This window comes from Sciurus carolinensis, chromosome 18, assembly GCF_902686445.1.
Source record: "Sciurus carolinensis chromosome 18, mSciCar1.2, whole genome shotgun sequence".
Classification (NCBI taxonomy): Eukaryota; Metazoa; Chordata; class Mammalia; order Rodentia; family Sciuridae; genus Sciurus; species Sciurus carolinensis.
This window is the reverse complement of record NC_062230.1, coordinates 41,483,210-41,498,654: the sequence shown is the minus strand read 5'-3', so window position 1 is coordinate 41,498,654 and position 15,445 is coordinate 41,483,210. Positions and strand designations below refer to the sequence as shown.

The 15,445-nt window shown below is 58.1% G+C and overlaps 3 protein-coding genes across 19 annotated transcripts in view; 1 reads left to right on the top strand and 2 right to left on the bottom strand.

Annotated features, from left to right (window-relative positions):
* Positions 1 to 8,430, bottom strand: part of Rhbdf1 (rhomboid 5 homolog 1) — a 21,850-nt gene extending 13,420 nt beyond the window's left edge. The window contains exons 1-2 of one of the 5 annotated variants that reach the window (XM_047533438.1): positions 8,330 to 8,430; positions 8,031 to 8,233 (exon numbers count right to left, since the gene is read on the bottom strand). Coding sequence is in view for 3 of the 5 variants with exons in the window: in XM_047533436.1 (XP_047389392.1) it covers positions 4,112 to 4,168 (57 nt within the window). In the remaining 2 variants the exon portion in view is untranslated. Of the gene's footprint in view, positions 1 to 2,663; positions 2,748 to 4,111; positions 4,216 to 8,030; positions 8,234 to 8,329 lie in introns of those variants that run through there. The other 4 variants (XM_047533436.1, XM_047533435.1, XM_047533434.1 and 1 more) reach the window with 4 other exon arrangements.
* On the top strand, positions 7,885 to 14,798 carry Mpg (N-methylpurine DNA glycosylase). Its single transcript, XM_047533452.1, has 4 exons — positions 7,885 to 8,100; positions 9,222 to 9,455; positions 11,427 to 11,631; positions 14,350 to 14,798. Exons 1-4 carry the CDS (start codon positions 7,921 to 7,923, stop codon positions 14,724 to 14,726), a joined length of 996 nt encoding a protein of 331 aa, XP_047389408.1. The 5' UTR covers positions 7,885 to 7,920; the 3' UTR covers positions 14,727 to 14,798.
* Nprl3 (NPR3 like, GATOR1 complex subunit) overlaps positions 14,722 to 15,445 on the bottom strand; it is a 33,303-nt gene continuing 32,579 nt past the window's right edge. For all 13 annotated transcript variants that reach the window (XM_047533441.1, XM_047533439.1, XM_047533440.1 and 10 more), the window contains one exon: positions 14,722 to 15,445. In XM_047533441.1, coding sequence (XP_047389397.1) covers positions 15,280 to 15,445 — 166 coding nt within the window. In that variant the 3' untranslated portion in view covers positions 14,722 to 15,279.

Below are 15,445 nucleotides of genomic sequence, written 5' to 3'. Positions count from 1 at the left end.
CCAAGAGGCACGAGGACACTGGGCAGGTTGGCCAAAGTCAGCACGTTCTCAGGTGTGAGCAGCAGCCTTCTCTGCACTCAGGCCTGCCCTGGACACTCACAGGGCAACAGGAAACAGAAAGCACAGCCAGCCCAGGAGATGGCCCACTACCGAGGTCAGCGGCAACAACAGGCCCCACCTAGGACACCCCACAGTCATGTCCTCAGCTTACCCTTGGTCCCAGAAGGAGTTGGCTCTTCCAAGATCCCCCTCAACCTCTCTCTAACCCCTGAACTAAGGTCCCTGATTCTCCCTTGAGAGAAGGGTCACCAGCTGCAGCCTAGCTAGATCCCACTTCTCCTCTACTGCCACTATGTGGCAAAGGGAGGATCACAGGCCTTTCTGCCTCCTCTGTAAGTGGCACTATGTTGAGAACACTTGCTGGGCTCTCTGCAAACCACAAAGGCTCTTCAATCCTTCCAGGGATTCCTCCCTTTTCTGTGGAAAAAGCAAGTTTCCATGTGGAGCAGGGCAGACCTGAGATGGAGCCAGCAGCCTTCACAGTACTTCTGTGCCTAGGAAGACACACCAGTTCCCCACCTCCCATATCACCCACCTGTCCACTGCGATCACCCCAGACAAGCACGCAAACAGACAGTAACAGAACAAGGGGCTTCCTTCTACAGGCCACCTATAGGGCAGCCTGATGGCATACAGGAAAAGAAAAGTCCACCCAGGGAAGGGCACTGCCCCATGGCTAATCCAGCCTATGTGGCTCAGGGGTCACAGTACCAACCCACTGGAGCTAACAGGGCAGACACACCAGGGGGTTAGGGGACCTGCCACACCAATCAGTCAGAGAATGGGGGCAAGGACTTGGTTGCACCAGATTTCAACTGTGAAATGCCCACTAAAATGGACACATCTGGTCCCCAATATGGGACCCGGCAGGTTCCAGGAGTTAAGTGAAAGCATAGCACACACTCCTGGCTGGGAGGCAGATGAGCAGCGGGTCACCAGAGTTCCCCAGAAGTGCCCCGACTGACCCTACACACATGCTCCCTCGTGCCCAGGCACCCTCAGGCTCGGCAACCCCCTGCTGGACCCACTGATGCAGAATGAGCCTGAACGGCACCTGGAGGAAACAGGAGGCCGGCACACCTGCATCAGGCATGATCCCAGCTGACCCCACCAATCTATCACAGCTTGTCATCTTACAGATAAGGAAACAGCCTCAGAAAGGCCGGGCACTGCCTGAGGTCACAGAGATCCCAAAGGAAGTCCAGGAACTGGAGCGGGGGTCTCCATGTGCCTGTCCAACTACAAACCAGCTGTGTTCTTGGACTATGGAGGGCTACTGGGCTCTGTATGCAATCTCCTGCCCCCAAACAGAGGCACCTTGGTGGAGGGAGGATGATGCCACCACTAAACACTGCCAAGGAGGAAACAGGAACCAAGAAATGGTATTCTGGGGCACAAAGTCTATCCTGTTAGACACTGAGGAGGAACAGGGATGGGCTGAGGCCACTAGGACACTGAAGTGTTGGAGCAGCAGCTGGAGTCAGAAAAATGCTGAGGAGATCCCCGGTGGTCCATAGAGGGTAGGAAGATCTGGGGGGATCCTGCTCACCAAGGGGTCCTGCGAAAGGCCAGCTCCCAGGGTAAGGACTGCTTGGTTCCCTGATGCTGGCCTGTGCAACAGGAGGGCATATGGAGAGCCTGGAGTTCAAGGGTCAGCGCCTTCAATCTAGGACCACAGACTCCCTGGCCCTTGCCCCATGCTCACAATTACCCTGGTGCCAGAGGGCTCAGCTTCAAAGACCCCTGGAGCCCTAGTCTCTCCCACCTCCAGGTACGGGCAGGGGGCTGGGACTGGCTCCATGGGGGTGGGGAGATCCCAGCCTGGGACTGCCCAGGCTTCTAACTGAGCTAAACCTGAAAAGCCAGTTTCATCCTTGAATCTCCCGGCTCCAACAGGAAGTGTGCGTGGGGGTGCTTTCCCTGCACAGGGTTAGGGCTTCCAAAACCAGGCCCCGCCCACCCAGACAGACACACAACCTAAGCTGCACAGTAAGGAACTCCGGTCGGGACCGGTCGGGACCATCCCCGCGGAGGGCAGGAATGGGTGGGGGACCCACAAACATGTCCCCAGCGGGACGCAGCCAGGCCCTCGCGCAGCGCCCAAAGCACCGGTCCGGCTGTCACCCGGACGGGAGAAGGCCCGCTTCCAGGAACCGGGCCGCGGCCTGGCTCGGCCGCAGCGCGCCCCTGTCTTCGGAAGCGACTCCCGCGGCCCCGGAGTCCAGTGTTTACGGACCGGGGCCGGCGCTGCGAAGCAGCAGGCGGGCCCTCCCGGCGCCGCATCCACAGCTGCTGTTGCTCCCTCCCCCGGAGCGCCGGGACAGGGGCGGCGCGAGACGCCCCCCTCCCAGCTGGAGTTTCCGACACCACCCGCCGGAGCTGGCGAGGACGGAAGGCGCAGAGGTCCGGGGACTGAGCCCCGGTCCGGACCCTCGGTACCGGGGGGCTGGGGCCGAGCCAATCCAGCCATGGGCCATTTTGGCGGCGCGCCGGGCCGCCTGCGCCGGCGCTCGGAAAACTCCGTGGAGAAAGTCGGCGGCCCTGGCGGGCACGCGTCCGAAAGAGTCCCGGCGCGGCCCGGGCCTCCGCCGCCCTCCACTCACCGCCGCCTCTGGGCCGGGGTCCTCCGAGGGCGTCCGGAGGCGCCGGGAGGGCGCCCGCGCCGAGTCCCCGCCGCTCCGGCCGCCCGCCCGGGAATGCCATGGAGCGAGGGGCGTGCGCGCCGGGGGCGGGCCCGGCCGGAGGGGCGGCCGCGCTGACTCAGGGCTCAGGAATGCGCGCCGCCCGCCGCAGGGCGGATGCGCCTCCTCCGGGAAGGACGCCGGGCTGCGCTTTCCACAGGCCTGCCTGCGGAGACTCCGGTGGCCCGGGTTCGGTATCGCCTCAGCCTGTGTGGAAGGGCCTGAGGGAGCCGGTGGTCAGCGTCAGTCCCGGGCTCCGCGACCTCTCCCAGACTCCACTGAGTCGAGTTTGTTCTGCTACCTGTGCTGGGGATTGGCGACAGGTAGCGTGGAAATGGAAAGGGTCCGAGGATCTTAAAAACGGACTGCAAACTCCCTCCTAAGGCTGGCACGGACAAGCCACTTATCCCACGGGTCAGAGTCCCGCGTGAGCATTCACTCCCCATCACGTATGAAAACACATCCCTGACCCAGGGCGGTGGCACACTCCTGTAATCCCAGCCACTCAGGCGGCTGGGGCAGGAGGATCGCAATTTCCAAACCAGAGTTGGTAACTTACAGGCACCCTGTCTCAAAAAATTAAGAGGGCTGGGGATCTAGCTCAGTGCTAGGGTGCTCCTGGGTTAAATCTCCAGGATGGAAGGCAGGCACACTTCTGATCACTCATTCATACATTTGCTTACACACATGTTCACACACCTGTTTACACACACAGACTGATGTGCATACATCCCACTCGGACGCACACTTTCATGGGTACATACTGATATCACTCGCATTCGCACTTGTACATGCTCACGTTAACATGTTCACACAATGATACACATGCATTCCATCACAGCCACACCAGGTGGAGCAGTTAGACCTTCCCTTGAACCTGGGATCCCAACCCTGTTACCCCAGCAGGTGCTGAGCCTGGGCTGCAACCACCGCCACTGAGATCCTGCCTGCTCTGTGAGTCAGACACAAAATGGCCCGTCTGCTTTCCTTCGAGGCTGCTGGTGGGGGTTTCCTAGCATCCCTCTCCTGACACTGCAGACAACTTGTACCAACAGCAAGGACAGGCAGGGCTGTCCAGAAGTTGGGAGTGGTAGTGGGTCCAAGCTACCCATGGGTAGTGGTTTGGAGGTCTCCCTTTTTCCCACAAGTCACTCAGGCCTCAGAGATCCACAAATGACCAGAACCTGTGCTGTTCACAAGGCCACTGCTGCCCAGGTCACATCCTTGGGGACCAGGTGGCATCAGGCCTCTGGGAACTGAGTTCCTGGCACCAAAAGTCAGCAAGCTACATCCAGTGCCCAACTACTGAAAAATAGCCATGGACTGAAAATAAAGTTGACCACTTGGACCAGAGGTGGTGGTACACTTACCGGTAGACCCCAGAGCCTGGACCAGGGGCCAAATCCTCTGACGGCATCCCCATTCATCAAGTGACATAGAGGTATCCACTCAGAGTGAGCCCTCTACAAACACAGGTGATATCAAAACAATTCTTGCACAGAGGGAGACAGTGGAAGCTTGGAGGTGGGGGATGGAGGAAGCTCCTTCACTGGGGAGAGGCTGCTGGTACCTCAGGAATAACAGTGCCTGCACGTGCCACTCTTCCTCCTATGCCAGGCTCAGAGACAGGACAGTCTCCATTCCTGGCATTCTTGACCCCTGCCAGGGATGAGCAGGCCCTGCAGAGCCTGGATGCCCAGACTGGGCTGGCTGGGCGAGCCGGGACATCTCTCTGGAAAGTCAGGGCCTGGGCTTGCCTCCAACAAATGCCACAGCTGGGCATCTGGTGTCTGTGGGTCTCCTCCCGAAGTGGGCCTTGTAGGCACTATCCAGACCCATCTTGGAGACACAGAGACTCCCTAGCTGCCCGGAGCACCAACCACAACTGAGACACCACCCTAGCCAGGAGTCACTTTCAACACAAGAGAGCGCCAAAAAGGCAGTGTGCATCTAGCAACAGGTGAACAACTTTCCTGTGCTCATTCCCAGAGACTTCTCTGTTCCCAAGCTCCAGTGGATCTTTACCACTGAGCAACATCCCCAGTCCTTTTTGCTTTGAGATAAGGTAGTCTCACTAGTTGCCTTGAACCTGTGATCCTCCTGCCTCAGCTTCCAGAGCCACTGGGATTACAGGTGTGTGCCAACACCCCTCACTCTTCCAACCCCAGCTGCAGCAGCCACTCCTGCAAACCAGCTTTCTAGCCCCTCCATATCAGGAGCAGGCCCCTGCAGGCATATCCCTATACCAGCATCCAGGTCCAGGAATCCCCAGACTGACCTACCTTGGCCTCCTGAGCAAGGGCATCAGGACAGCATGAGCAAAGTAAAGTGGACATGTACGTGTACGTGTTCAGGCCACCTAGACGTGCCTGAACACATGTATTCTGCCTCATTGACCTATACTCTGGTGGAGAAGTCCCCTAAATGGAATCCCAGTCCTTGGTTCCTCTCTTTCCCCTTCATCCACCCTGGTAAAATGGAAATCAGCTGCAATTGCCTAGCACACCCAGAGCTGTTGGGCAGCCTTCTGGTGATGGGCCAGTCTTGCCTACCCAGGTTTTGTGGAGCTCACGCCCTGACTAGTCCCAGTAAGAGTAATCCTGGCAGCCACCCAGGAATCCTCAGTTCAGCCTCCAGGCCATAAGTAATCGCCCCAGGGGGCCAGCCCCTGAGCTTTGGAGGGCCCGTGAATAGATCAAAAGAAACTTCCCCTCCCTGGGAAGCAGAGATGCAGGGATGGGCTTAGGACCAGCGCCTGGCTATTTGGGGAGGAGGCGGAAGTGGGCCAGGCTAGCAGGAGGCCTGAAGTCATAAGCTATTTATGAGGCAGCTGCCCCTTCCCCATGACCCTGGGCTTGGCAAGGGGGTCCTTTAAGCTCAGGGCTCAGGGCCTGGCAGCATTGACAGTACTCCCTTCCTGGGGAGGATGCAGCCCACACAAACCCGATTAGACCTGCCCAGTGGCTGCCCCTTCTACCCAAGGAACTGCCCCACGCCCAGGCCCACCAGACACAAAGCCACTGAAGCCAGTCAAGGTGGAAGCCACTGTGCGGAGAAGGTGCTGCCAGGGTGCTTGTGTCTGATCTGTAGGAACTCACTGGCTGATCTTAGTTACTACGCCAGTGTCTGGGCTCCCGGGCCTGTGAGGTCGGAACCCTCCTCTCTTTGGCCTTTAGTGCCAACAGGAACTGACAGCCACATCCCCCACAGCTGGAGGCAGCTCCAGCCCTTCCACAGCCTGTGGGGGAGGGGCAAGGGGGCAGAGCAGCTCCTGCCAGCACTGACCCCAGCCTTAACCCTTTCCGACCACCCACGCCCATGCCTCCTCACTGACATCCTGGCCTTCCCCAACAGGCCTCTTCAACACAGCCGCAGGGCACAATGGGGACAGAAGGCCCCAGGCCCCTCTGCCTTCTGGTTCTACCTTCTCTTGCTCCTGGTCAGTCTACCAGCCAGCCCTGCAAACCACTGTGGGAAAGCCCAGCCCACCATTTCCAGCCTTCAGTGGGAGCCTAACACCACAACCAGGAAGTAGCGGGTAGGGAGGGAGGGATTGCATAAACCCCACCCGCTGCTCCCCAGGCCAGAACATCTGGAGAAATGGGATGATGATGTAGGCCCCACCTCCTTCTGGGGCAGGGTCCAGGCTGCCCACCAAATGGAATGAGCCTTCCTTTCATCCCAGAGGACAAGAGAATCCTCCAGAAGGTCCATGATTTCTACAACACCCACATCCTCCATGCCCTAATCAGGGAGAAAGGGGCCCACCTAGGGCCTCAGTTTTCCCTCCTAGGTTGGAAGGGGAAGGGGTGGGGGGGGCTGTTCCCACAGGAAGGGATAGTCATTGTTTGGGCGGAATGGCTGCAGGGGATAAGGAGGAAAGTGGGTGGGAGTTACATTCAGGCCTGCCTCATTAGCAGGGATTTATGACACATGGCCCCCACCCCCATCCCCGGAAGCAGCCAGCAGTGCCACAAACAGCTGGGTGGCTTCCAGTAGGCAGCAGGCTGAGGCTGCCCCTTCCCTCCCCAGGAAGTCCTGGTTGGGGACCATGGGGGTGGGATGGCTGAGCCACAGCGCGGGTCAGAGTTCGGCCCATGAGCTGGTCAGCAAAGATGCAGTTGGAGACCAAGTGCTTTGTTCACCTGAGGGTCACAGACACATGGTCTATCCCTGTCCTATCCAGCACCTTTCATGCTGCGCCCAATTGCTCTGAGGCCTCTATGGTACCTTCCCAAGGCCAGGGTCACAGAAATCAGAGCTCCGGACAAGCCCAAGGGTCGGGTTGTGGGTGTATGGGTGTGTGTGGGGGTGGTGGTATGTATCTGCACAGAGGCCCAGCAGACCCAGAGGATCCCTACAGGAGCAAAGGAGGGGCGGGGTGGCTCTGCTGGTATAGAGGCTGCCCTGAAGGCTCCCTCTCTGGGCCTAGCACTCCCCTGCCAAGATGCAGGGAGGGAAGCAGGCGCTGGGCATGGGGAGCGGGCAAGAGTGTAGGGCAGCTGCCGCCCAGCAAGGCTGGTGTTCACGGGACCCCACAGCCCTGATCATGGCCTCAGACCCTTGAGGAGGCTGGCCACCCTCCAACTGGCCCGCCCAGGTCGTGGGTGAGCTGCTCTCCGCATCCCTGGGGTAGGAAGGGTGAAGGCTGCACTGCAGAGACAGAGTTCCCGCTGCTCCCCACTTCCTTCCTCTGACCGGCTGTAACGACCCCGGCCCAAGCGTCCACTTCCTGCCCACTCCACTCATTGCCCCGAGGTAGGGGTAGACAGGTCCCTGCCAAGGGCTGGGCCGCCGCCTCCTGGCGCTCTCTCCACAGTGCCGACCGCACCGCAAAGCAGGGTCTTAGAACCCGTCCAGCTGCCCGGTCATCTGACCGCTGGTGGGGGCGGGCTCTTCGGAGGTCGGTGACCCGGGGCAGCCGAGATGCAGGCGGCTCACTGGGGAAAGGACCCAGCCGCCTCCGCGCGCTGCCGCAAGCGCAGGCTCCACTAGACCGGCTCCGCCCCTCTTGAGGCGCGGCCGCCCGGCAGGGCGCGTACCACGCAGGCGCGGCCCCGATCACCCGCAGGGCTCCTCCCACGCAGGCGCGGCCCCGCCCACCTGCGGGGTGCCTACCACGCAGGCGCGGCCCCGCCTGCTTTCCGGGTGGCCACGGGGCGCAGGTCCAAATGAGCTGATGCGGGCGCGCGGCGGGTCCCGGATACCTGCGTACCTCGCGGCGGCGAGGCTGGAACCCATGAGAAAGCCAGAGAGTGCGCCCGCGGGCCCCGATGGGGCCTCTGTTACCTGGACGAGCCCGCCGCCCAAGAGCCCCCAAGTGACCGGATGCCGTGGGGCCGGCCAGAGGCCAAAGCGGGTGAGAGCGGGGCCGCAGCGTCGCGGAGGCTGAGCCCACGGCGCGCTGGCACGGTGGGCCGGGCTGCAGAGACGGTCACGTCAGGGTCCATTCACGGCGGACTGGCGGCCTCGGCCAGATGTGGACGTCAGCACTGGCGTTAAAAATAATGGGTGTCTCTCAGGGCAGGGCGCCTTGGGTACCGCCGGAGACCAGCGGCCCAGAAAGGCGCCCCAGGCCCCACGCTCACCTGCCGCCTTCTTCGCCTGCTCCCCTTGGCCCCTGAACCGCTGAAGATGCGTGGTCTGGTTTCCTCTCGCCCCACTTGCTCCTTATTCTGACATCCTGGATACTAACGCAGAGTGCAGTTAGGGACTGACCGGGGTTATGCCCTGAGCACTTGGGATGGGGTTGGGCAGATGGTCAGCACCATTCTCACCCAGCTGAATGTGTCGGGCCTCCTGGACCAGAGAAGTCTGGGACAGTGAGAGTCCTGCCATCAGCAGGCAGTGGGGAAAGGAGCCTACAGTGTGTTTCTCTGCTAGGCTCTGCCCAGGTCTGGGCTGGGTTTTTTGGTTTTGCTTTGTGATATCCAGGGTGCTCTACTCGTGAGCAACATCCCCAGCCCTTTTGAGACGATCTAAGTTGCACATGCTGGCGGGCAATATGGTTCCTGCCTCCACCTCTCTAACAGCTGAGATTACATGCACAAATTCCTGTACACGCGTACTTACACTGTAAATTCCTGGCCAGGGTTGGGTACAAGGAGCAGGGTTCCAGAAGCAAACTCAGAAGGTTCCCTGGGGTCCACATGATGAATGGGAACAAGAGGGTCCCTAGCTCCTCCTGTTCAGGCTTAGACATCCAGTCCCCTCCCAGGTCCTGCAGCCCTGGTCCCCAGGCTGTGCATCTCCCACGTGTGAAGCGTCCAAGGGGTAGTGTCCACCTGCCACCCAGCAGCCTGTCATCACCTGAGGCTGAATATGTCAGCTGTGGCATTGTTTGTACCTCATAGCAACCCATGAGGTGGGCACCGCAGTTTGCTGATGAAAAAAACTGAGCTCCTGAACTCCCAGGGCCTGTTTCACCACACAGTTACCTGTTGCCTCCTACTCAGATGCTTCTGTTTTTTCCCACTGCAGCTTTCCCGAAGGATGGGGCAAAAAAAGCAGCGACTAACAGAGGCAGAGCTGCAGCAGAGCCCACTGGACACAACCCAGACGCCTTCCCCAAAGGACCCCCGCTTGAGACCAACCTCTGCCCTGGGCCCCCAGCGCAGCATCTATTTCTCCAGCCCACAGGGCCACCCTGCCCGGCTGGGGACAGAGTTTTTTGACCAGCCAGCCGTCCCCCTGGCCCGCGCCTTTCTGGGACAGGTAATATAAACAGTGGTATGGTCTCTGCTGAGGTTGCCATCATCAGGCCCTCACCACTGTTCACAGCCTGACCTGACCCTCAGTGGACTGTCCTTGTACTGGGGCAGTTAGCTGCTTTCCCCACTGAAGAGCCTCGTCTTAGTTATCTGGGGCCACTGGGGGAATGAGGAGATGGCTGGTGCTATTTGCCCCAGATGGAGGCAGGGCTGCGACCACCAGCCCTCCTGTACTCGTAAGGACAGGAGCAGTTCACTGCCAGTTTTCCCACCTGGGACATGGAAGCATAGTTCCTGTCTACCTGGGGCCCCTCAGGGCAGGTCATTTGAAGGTACTACAGCACTCTTGGCCCTGCATCATTGAGGGACCCACCTTTGCCTGCTGTTTCCTGACAATCAGGACTGCAGTGGGGATGACATTACTGACAGTTTTAGACACATGGGATCTGTGTGGCCACTGTTGGGCCGCCAGCATCAAAATTGCCTTGGGACAAGCCACCTTCCCACCCCATGGTTCACAGTGCCAGCTCTGGCCTCCCAGTAGCCCCTGTGGCTTATTGTAGTTACAGGATCTGGGCTCTGCCGGACATATCAGAGTGGGAAGCAGGGACCATCCTGAGGTGGCCTGCCATGCTCCCTGTCACTACCCATGCACAGCCATGGAGTCTTGGCTGGGTCCATCTGAGTCCCATCTGGGTATTGTTCCTGGATGCCAAAGTTCCAAAACTGGCTTACTGGCTATCCCAGAGATTCCCTGGTACCCTTTGTCTTTTAACAAGCCTACTTTGAGGTTGAAATGACCAAGGACTCTGCCAGTTTGTGACTAATAGAAAAACCAGTGTCAAGAGTCTGGTGCTGGGCTGGGGTTGTAGCTCAGTGGTAGAGCACTTGCCTTGCATGTGTAAGGCACTGAGTTCGATCCTCAGCACCACATACAAATAAGTAAAATAAAGGTCCATTGGCAACTAAAAAAAGAGTCTGGTGCTAAGCCAGGTGTGGTGGCCCACACCTGTCATTCCAGTGACTCAGGAGGCTGATCTAGGAGGATCACAAGTTTGAGGCCAGCCTCAGCAAGTTAGCAAGGCCCTAAGCAACCTAGCAAACCCTGTCTCAAAGTAAAAAGGGCCAGGGATGTGCCTGAGTGGTTAGGTACCCTGGGTTCAATCCCTAGTACCAAAACCAAACAAAAACAAAATTGGGTGCTGAAAAGAGAAAACCCTAGCCTAGTAGAGAAGGGATGAGATTCTGTTGCCATGTAGATGCTGCAAGGGTCAGAGAATCCTTCTGAAAGCACCTTAAATATTGAACATTTATGATATGACCAACAGTATGTGGGGCAGGTGCACCCCAGGATCGATGGTCAAGGATCACAGTGCATTCATCTCTATTCAGCGTCCTCGGCACGTCATTTCCCTTTAGTCCCCTGTCATACCTACTGGAGTCTGTTGACAAGATGATGTCCAGCAGAGGAGAGGGTCCTCACCCTATGTCCCTTTGGTCAGGGAAGACAGCCTTTTCCATAAACTCCCAGTGAGTGCTCTTGCAGACCCTCAGCAGGGTCACCCTCTCATCAAAAGGTTTATTTCAGGGCAGAAGATACAGCTGAGTGGTAGGGTGCTTAAGAATGCTCAAGGTCCTGGTTTAGTCTTCAGCACTGAAAAGTTAAACAAGTTGCCCTGACAACTCAGACCACTCTGAACTGAAGGGGTGCTGTCTCCCCCAGGAACCTCTTATCAGAGAGCTAAGGGGCACTCCCTGCAGAAGGCAGCTGGGTCCCAGGGTACCCAGGAGGTGTGGGGGCAGGCTTGTGGCCCCCATGATGGCTTTTGGGCTCTAAATAAGAGCAAGGGAAGAGATAGGTGGGAGGGACTGTCTGAGCCTGGCACTTTCTGAGCTAGTGAGAGGTTGCACAGGCTGGGGACTGTCAGGATGGGTGGAACCCTGTCCCTTCTAGCCCTGAGCAGACTACCCACAGGTCCTTGTCCGGCGACTTCCTGATGGCACAGAGCTCCGAGGCCGCATTGTGGAGACCGAGGCATACTTGGGACCAGAGGATGAAGCTGCCCACTCAAGGGGTGGCCGGCAGACCCCCCGCAACCGCGGCATGTTCATGAAACCTGGGACCCTGTATGTGTACATTATCTATGGCATGTACTTCTGCATGAACGTCTCCAGCCAAGGTTAGTGATGTTGGCATTAAGGGAGCAGAACTGAAAGAGCCCCCTCAGCTAGTAGTTGGGGGACCCCCAGGAGGACTGGGTAGGTGGGCATATGAGGAAGGAGCTGCCATTGCCAGAGCCAAGTTCAGGTTTCAGGAGCTCTGGCTGCATTGATAGGCACGGTTGGCTAAAGGGGCTGGGCCCTATGGGATAGAGGCCGTGGGACAGACCTGAAAGCAGAGCAGACAGATTCCATGAGGTCACCACTGATCCCAGAGCTCAAAGCTGATGTCAAAAAAGCACTGGGGTAGATGTGGAAGGGGCAAGTGTAGGGAAGCAAGGGACAGATCAATCCAGACTGAGCTAGGCAACTGCAGGAGCCTGTCAAGTGGCCTGTTATGGGGTCTGGTCAGTTCCCAACCAGGAGCAGTTCTGCCCCTTAGGGGACATTAGGCAATGTCTGGAGACATTTTTGGTCATTCTATGGCTGGGGGTGCTCCTGGCATCTGGTGGTTGGAGACCAGAGTGCTGCCGACCCCCTACAAGGCACAGGACAGCCCCCACCACACAGAAGCCTCTATCCTGAGTCACAGTGGAGTAGCTGGCTTGGTGTTTTGGGAGAAGCCCTCACTTATGAGTCCAGCTCTGGTGCAGACTGTCCTTGGTGAGCATGTGAGCAAGAGACTGGGCAGGTCCTTAGCTCAGAGCACTATCCTGCCAAAGCCACTGCTGACCAGGAACATCATCTGTCTGGCCCACCTGGCCAGCCAGTCCCTGCATCATCTGCTGAGCCTTCTTCACCCACTCCCAGACAAATGCTTGGGGAAACCAGTGGGGGTCATAGTCCAGTATTTCCCAGGCCATGTGTTGAACAAGTACAATGACAAAATTTCGGCTGTCCAGAGCAGACCATTGGGGATGTGAAGTGCACGAGCCTTGGAGACTGGAGGCCACAGGGACTGTAGGACCAGCAAGACCATCCCCATGCCTGGCCCAGAGCAGATGTGGAGTAAAGCTCTGCGTGACTGGTTATCCAGGAGGGTAGAAGAACTTCCTGGAGGGCCATGGTCACTCCTGAGAGCTGGTCACAGAGATCCTTGTTGGCAGTGGAACTAACCTCAAGCAGGAAGGGCTGGCCTCAGAGGAGAAAGACTGGGCCTAGAAATGCTTGATGCTGTGACCAATGGAGTGGCAGCAGGGATGTGACCTGTTCCTTTCTGAACATGTGACCACGATGCCCCAGGAACATCCAGGTTGGGGGGCAAGACCCCACATGGGTGAAGACAGTTAGGGTTGGGGTCATCAAATGAGTGGTGGTTGAGGATATGGTCATCACCTGTACAGGTGGAGGCAGCACATGGAGATGTGGAGGGGCTAGGTTCAAGAAGAGAACAGCCAGACTGCCAAGGCTGGAGCCACTGGGCAGCAGGGCAGGGGCGAGGTGGTGGAGGCTGGACAGGAGGAGAGCAAAGGTGATGTGAAACATGCGTTCTGTGCAAAAGAGCCAGGAGAGGGGGTGTGCCAGAGTGGGGACTGAGCTGCTCTTCCTTTATAGGTGGCTCAGCAGTGGTCTGCCTGATTTCTGCAAAAGTGACTCAGGGTGGGCACAGAGAGTGGGCACATGGCAAGCTGGAGGCAGCGTACAACTCAGAGGGACTGGAACCTCCAGGCTTTGTGTCTTGAATCTCTTTGAAACCTGGCTGGTTACAGGGCATCTGGTCACAAGAACCCAGCACTTGCTGGTTGCAGGCTGTGCTACAGGGGATGGCTCCATTCACTTGGACTGGCCCTGGGTACTGATGCAGAGGCTGGGAGGAGACCCATCTGGCCGAGTCCCAAGGGTGGGGACTAGCTTGGCCATATTCAGGCCAAGCTTGACTCCCAGGTGACTGGGAGTCCAGGCTGCATAGGTGAGCAGCCTTATTGGAGGGTCAGAGCTGTTCTGGCCAAGGTCCAGATCATCATTGTCCAAGACCAGTAATAACAAGGGCCCTCCCAGATGTTTGAGACAAGAGGAATTTAGGCATCTGTGCCTTCTTGGTGGGCCCCTGAAGTAGCCTGGACTGGGCTGGAGGAGACCCCCTAGGGAGGTCTTATGGACATCTCCTCTTGACATGCTCACAGAGGGTTAGTGGACAGTCCTTCCACTGAATCACAAGCTGGGGCTGTCCTAGCATCCTGTACATGCTGGTGACTGCCCAGGCCAACTTCCAAGCTTGGCCAACAGGGATGCTTAGTGGCAGACAGATGGGAGAGCCATAGTCTCTGGCTAGGAATCTGAGTCTGCCCAAGATTTCCCACTTCCTAGCAGGGTTACTCCAGCTCAGGAGCGCCAGCGGTCTGGGGCTTCACACTTGGTGCCAAGCACAAGATGAAGGGAAAGAGGCTGTGGTTGTAGCTCAGTGGTCCAGCACTTGCCTAGCATGTGTGAGGCAGTGGATTTGATTCTCAGCACCACATTAAAAAAATAGTTATTAAAGAAAAAGATGAAGGGAAAGCAGGAAGGAAGGGAAATACCAACGCCATGTGGTGGCAGGCAGGCAGGCGTCCCTCCAGAAGGCACAGCTGCCTTGTGGATGCAGGTAGGCAGGAGGGAAGCCGGCCGAGGGGTCTGGACACAGGGAGATGCAGACCCAGAAGGCAGTGAGCAGCCGTGCAGCACCGACACTGGAGTTGCACAGGAATGGGAGGACAGGGGCCAGGGAGGCTCTGCTTCTAAACTGTCCATCTGTTCAACAGGGGATGGTGCTTGTGTCCTACTGCGAGCACTTGAGCCCCTTGGGGGCCTGGAGACTATGCGCCAGCTTCGCAGCAACCTCCGGAAAGGCACCCTTAGCCGCACTCTCAAGGACCGTGAGCTCTGTAATGGCCCCTCCAAGCTGTGCCAGGCCCTGGCTATTGATAAGAGCTTTGACCAGCGGGACCTGGCCCAGGATGAGGCCATGTGGCTGGAGAGTGGTCTTCCAGGGCCCAGTAGGCCAGCTGTGGTGGCAGCAGCCCGTGTGGGCATCAGCTATGCAGGGGAGTGGACCCAGAAGCCCCTGCGCTTCTACTTCCAGGGCAGCCCATGGGTGAGTGTGGTGGACAGAGCAGCTGAGCAGGACACACAGGCCTGAGCAAAAAGCCCATTCAGACAGGCATTTTAATTGTTTAAAAACCAAATAAATGCTTTTACTTTGCTGTTTGTCTTTGCAGAGCTCCTGGCTGATCAGCATATGCCTAAAGCCAGTCCTTCTTCTAGGGTTAGGATCAACAGGGAGAACCACAAAATACATGCACATTCTGGGGCAGGGTCCTGGCAGGAAGTTTAGCTGCCACCCACCACAAGGGTGGCCTATGTGCTGTGGTGAGGCTGGGGCCAGGAGAGGACCATAGCAGTCTGGGAGGGATACAGTGCATGGAGAGCAGAGGTGGTGCTGAGTGAGGGAGCCACACATGCAAGGACATGGTCCTCACCAGCACAAGTCTAGACAGCCCCCTTCAGCCTTGTGATGCTAAGGCTGTTGCAAGGACCAGGTGCAAGTTAAGAGCACAGAGTGTGGTGGCCTCACAGCTGCTGCTGGATGGGAGCAAGGTGCCTGTAGCAAGGTCAAGGGCTCTGCAGACCTTCAGTCAGGCCAGGGCTGGCCACCCACAGTGCCTACCCTCTCGCCCCATTGGTTTCCTGGCTCACGTGAGCAGTGCCTGGAAGACAGCAATGACAGGGTCCTCGTGGGTGGTCACCACCAGCACACTGCGGAACTTGTCGAAGAGCATGAGCAGCTGGGAGCGCCGAGTGTTCTCGTTGTACATGATCTCCTCCAGGTGGTGGTGGCCACGGAAGTAGTGAAGAAGC

Bases quoted from the DNA above. Each gene is read 5' to 3' on its own strand.
- Mpg (XM_047533452.1), top strand. From the start codon at position 7,921: ATGCGGGCGCGCGGCGGGTCCCGGATACCTGCGTACCTCGCGGCGGCG. The intron at 8,101-9,221 runs GTGAGAGCGGGG...TTCCCACTGCAG, and splicing joins CCGGCCAGAGGCCAAAGCGG to CTTTCCCGAAGGATGGGGCA. The intron at 11,632-14,349 runs GTTAGTGATGTT...TCTGTTCAACAG, and splicing joins CATGAACGTCTCCAGCCAAG to GGGATGGTGCTTGTGTCCTA.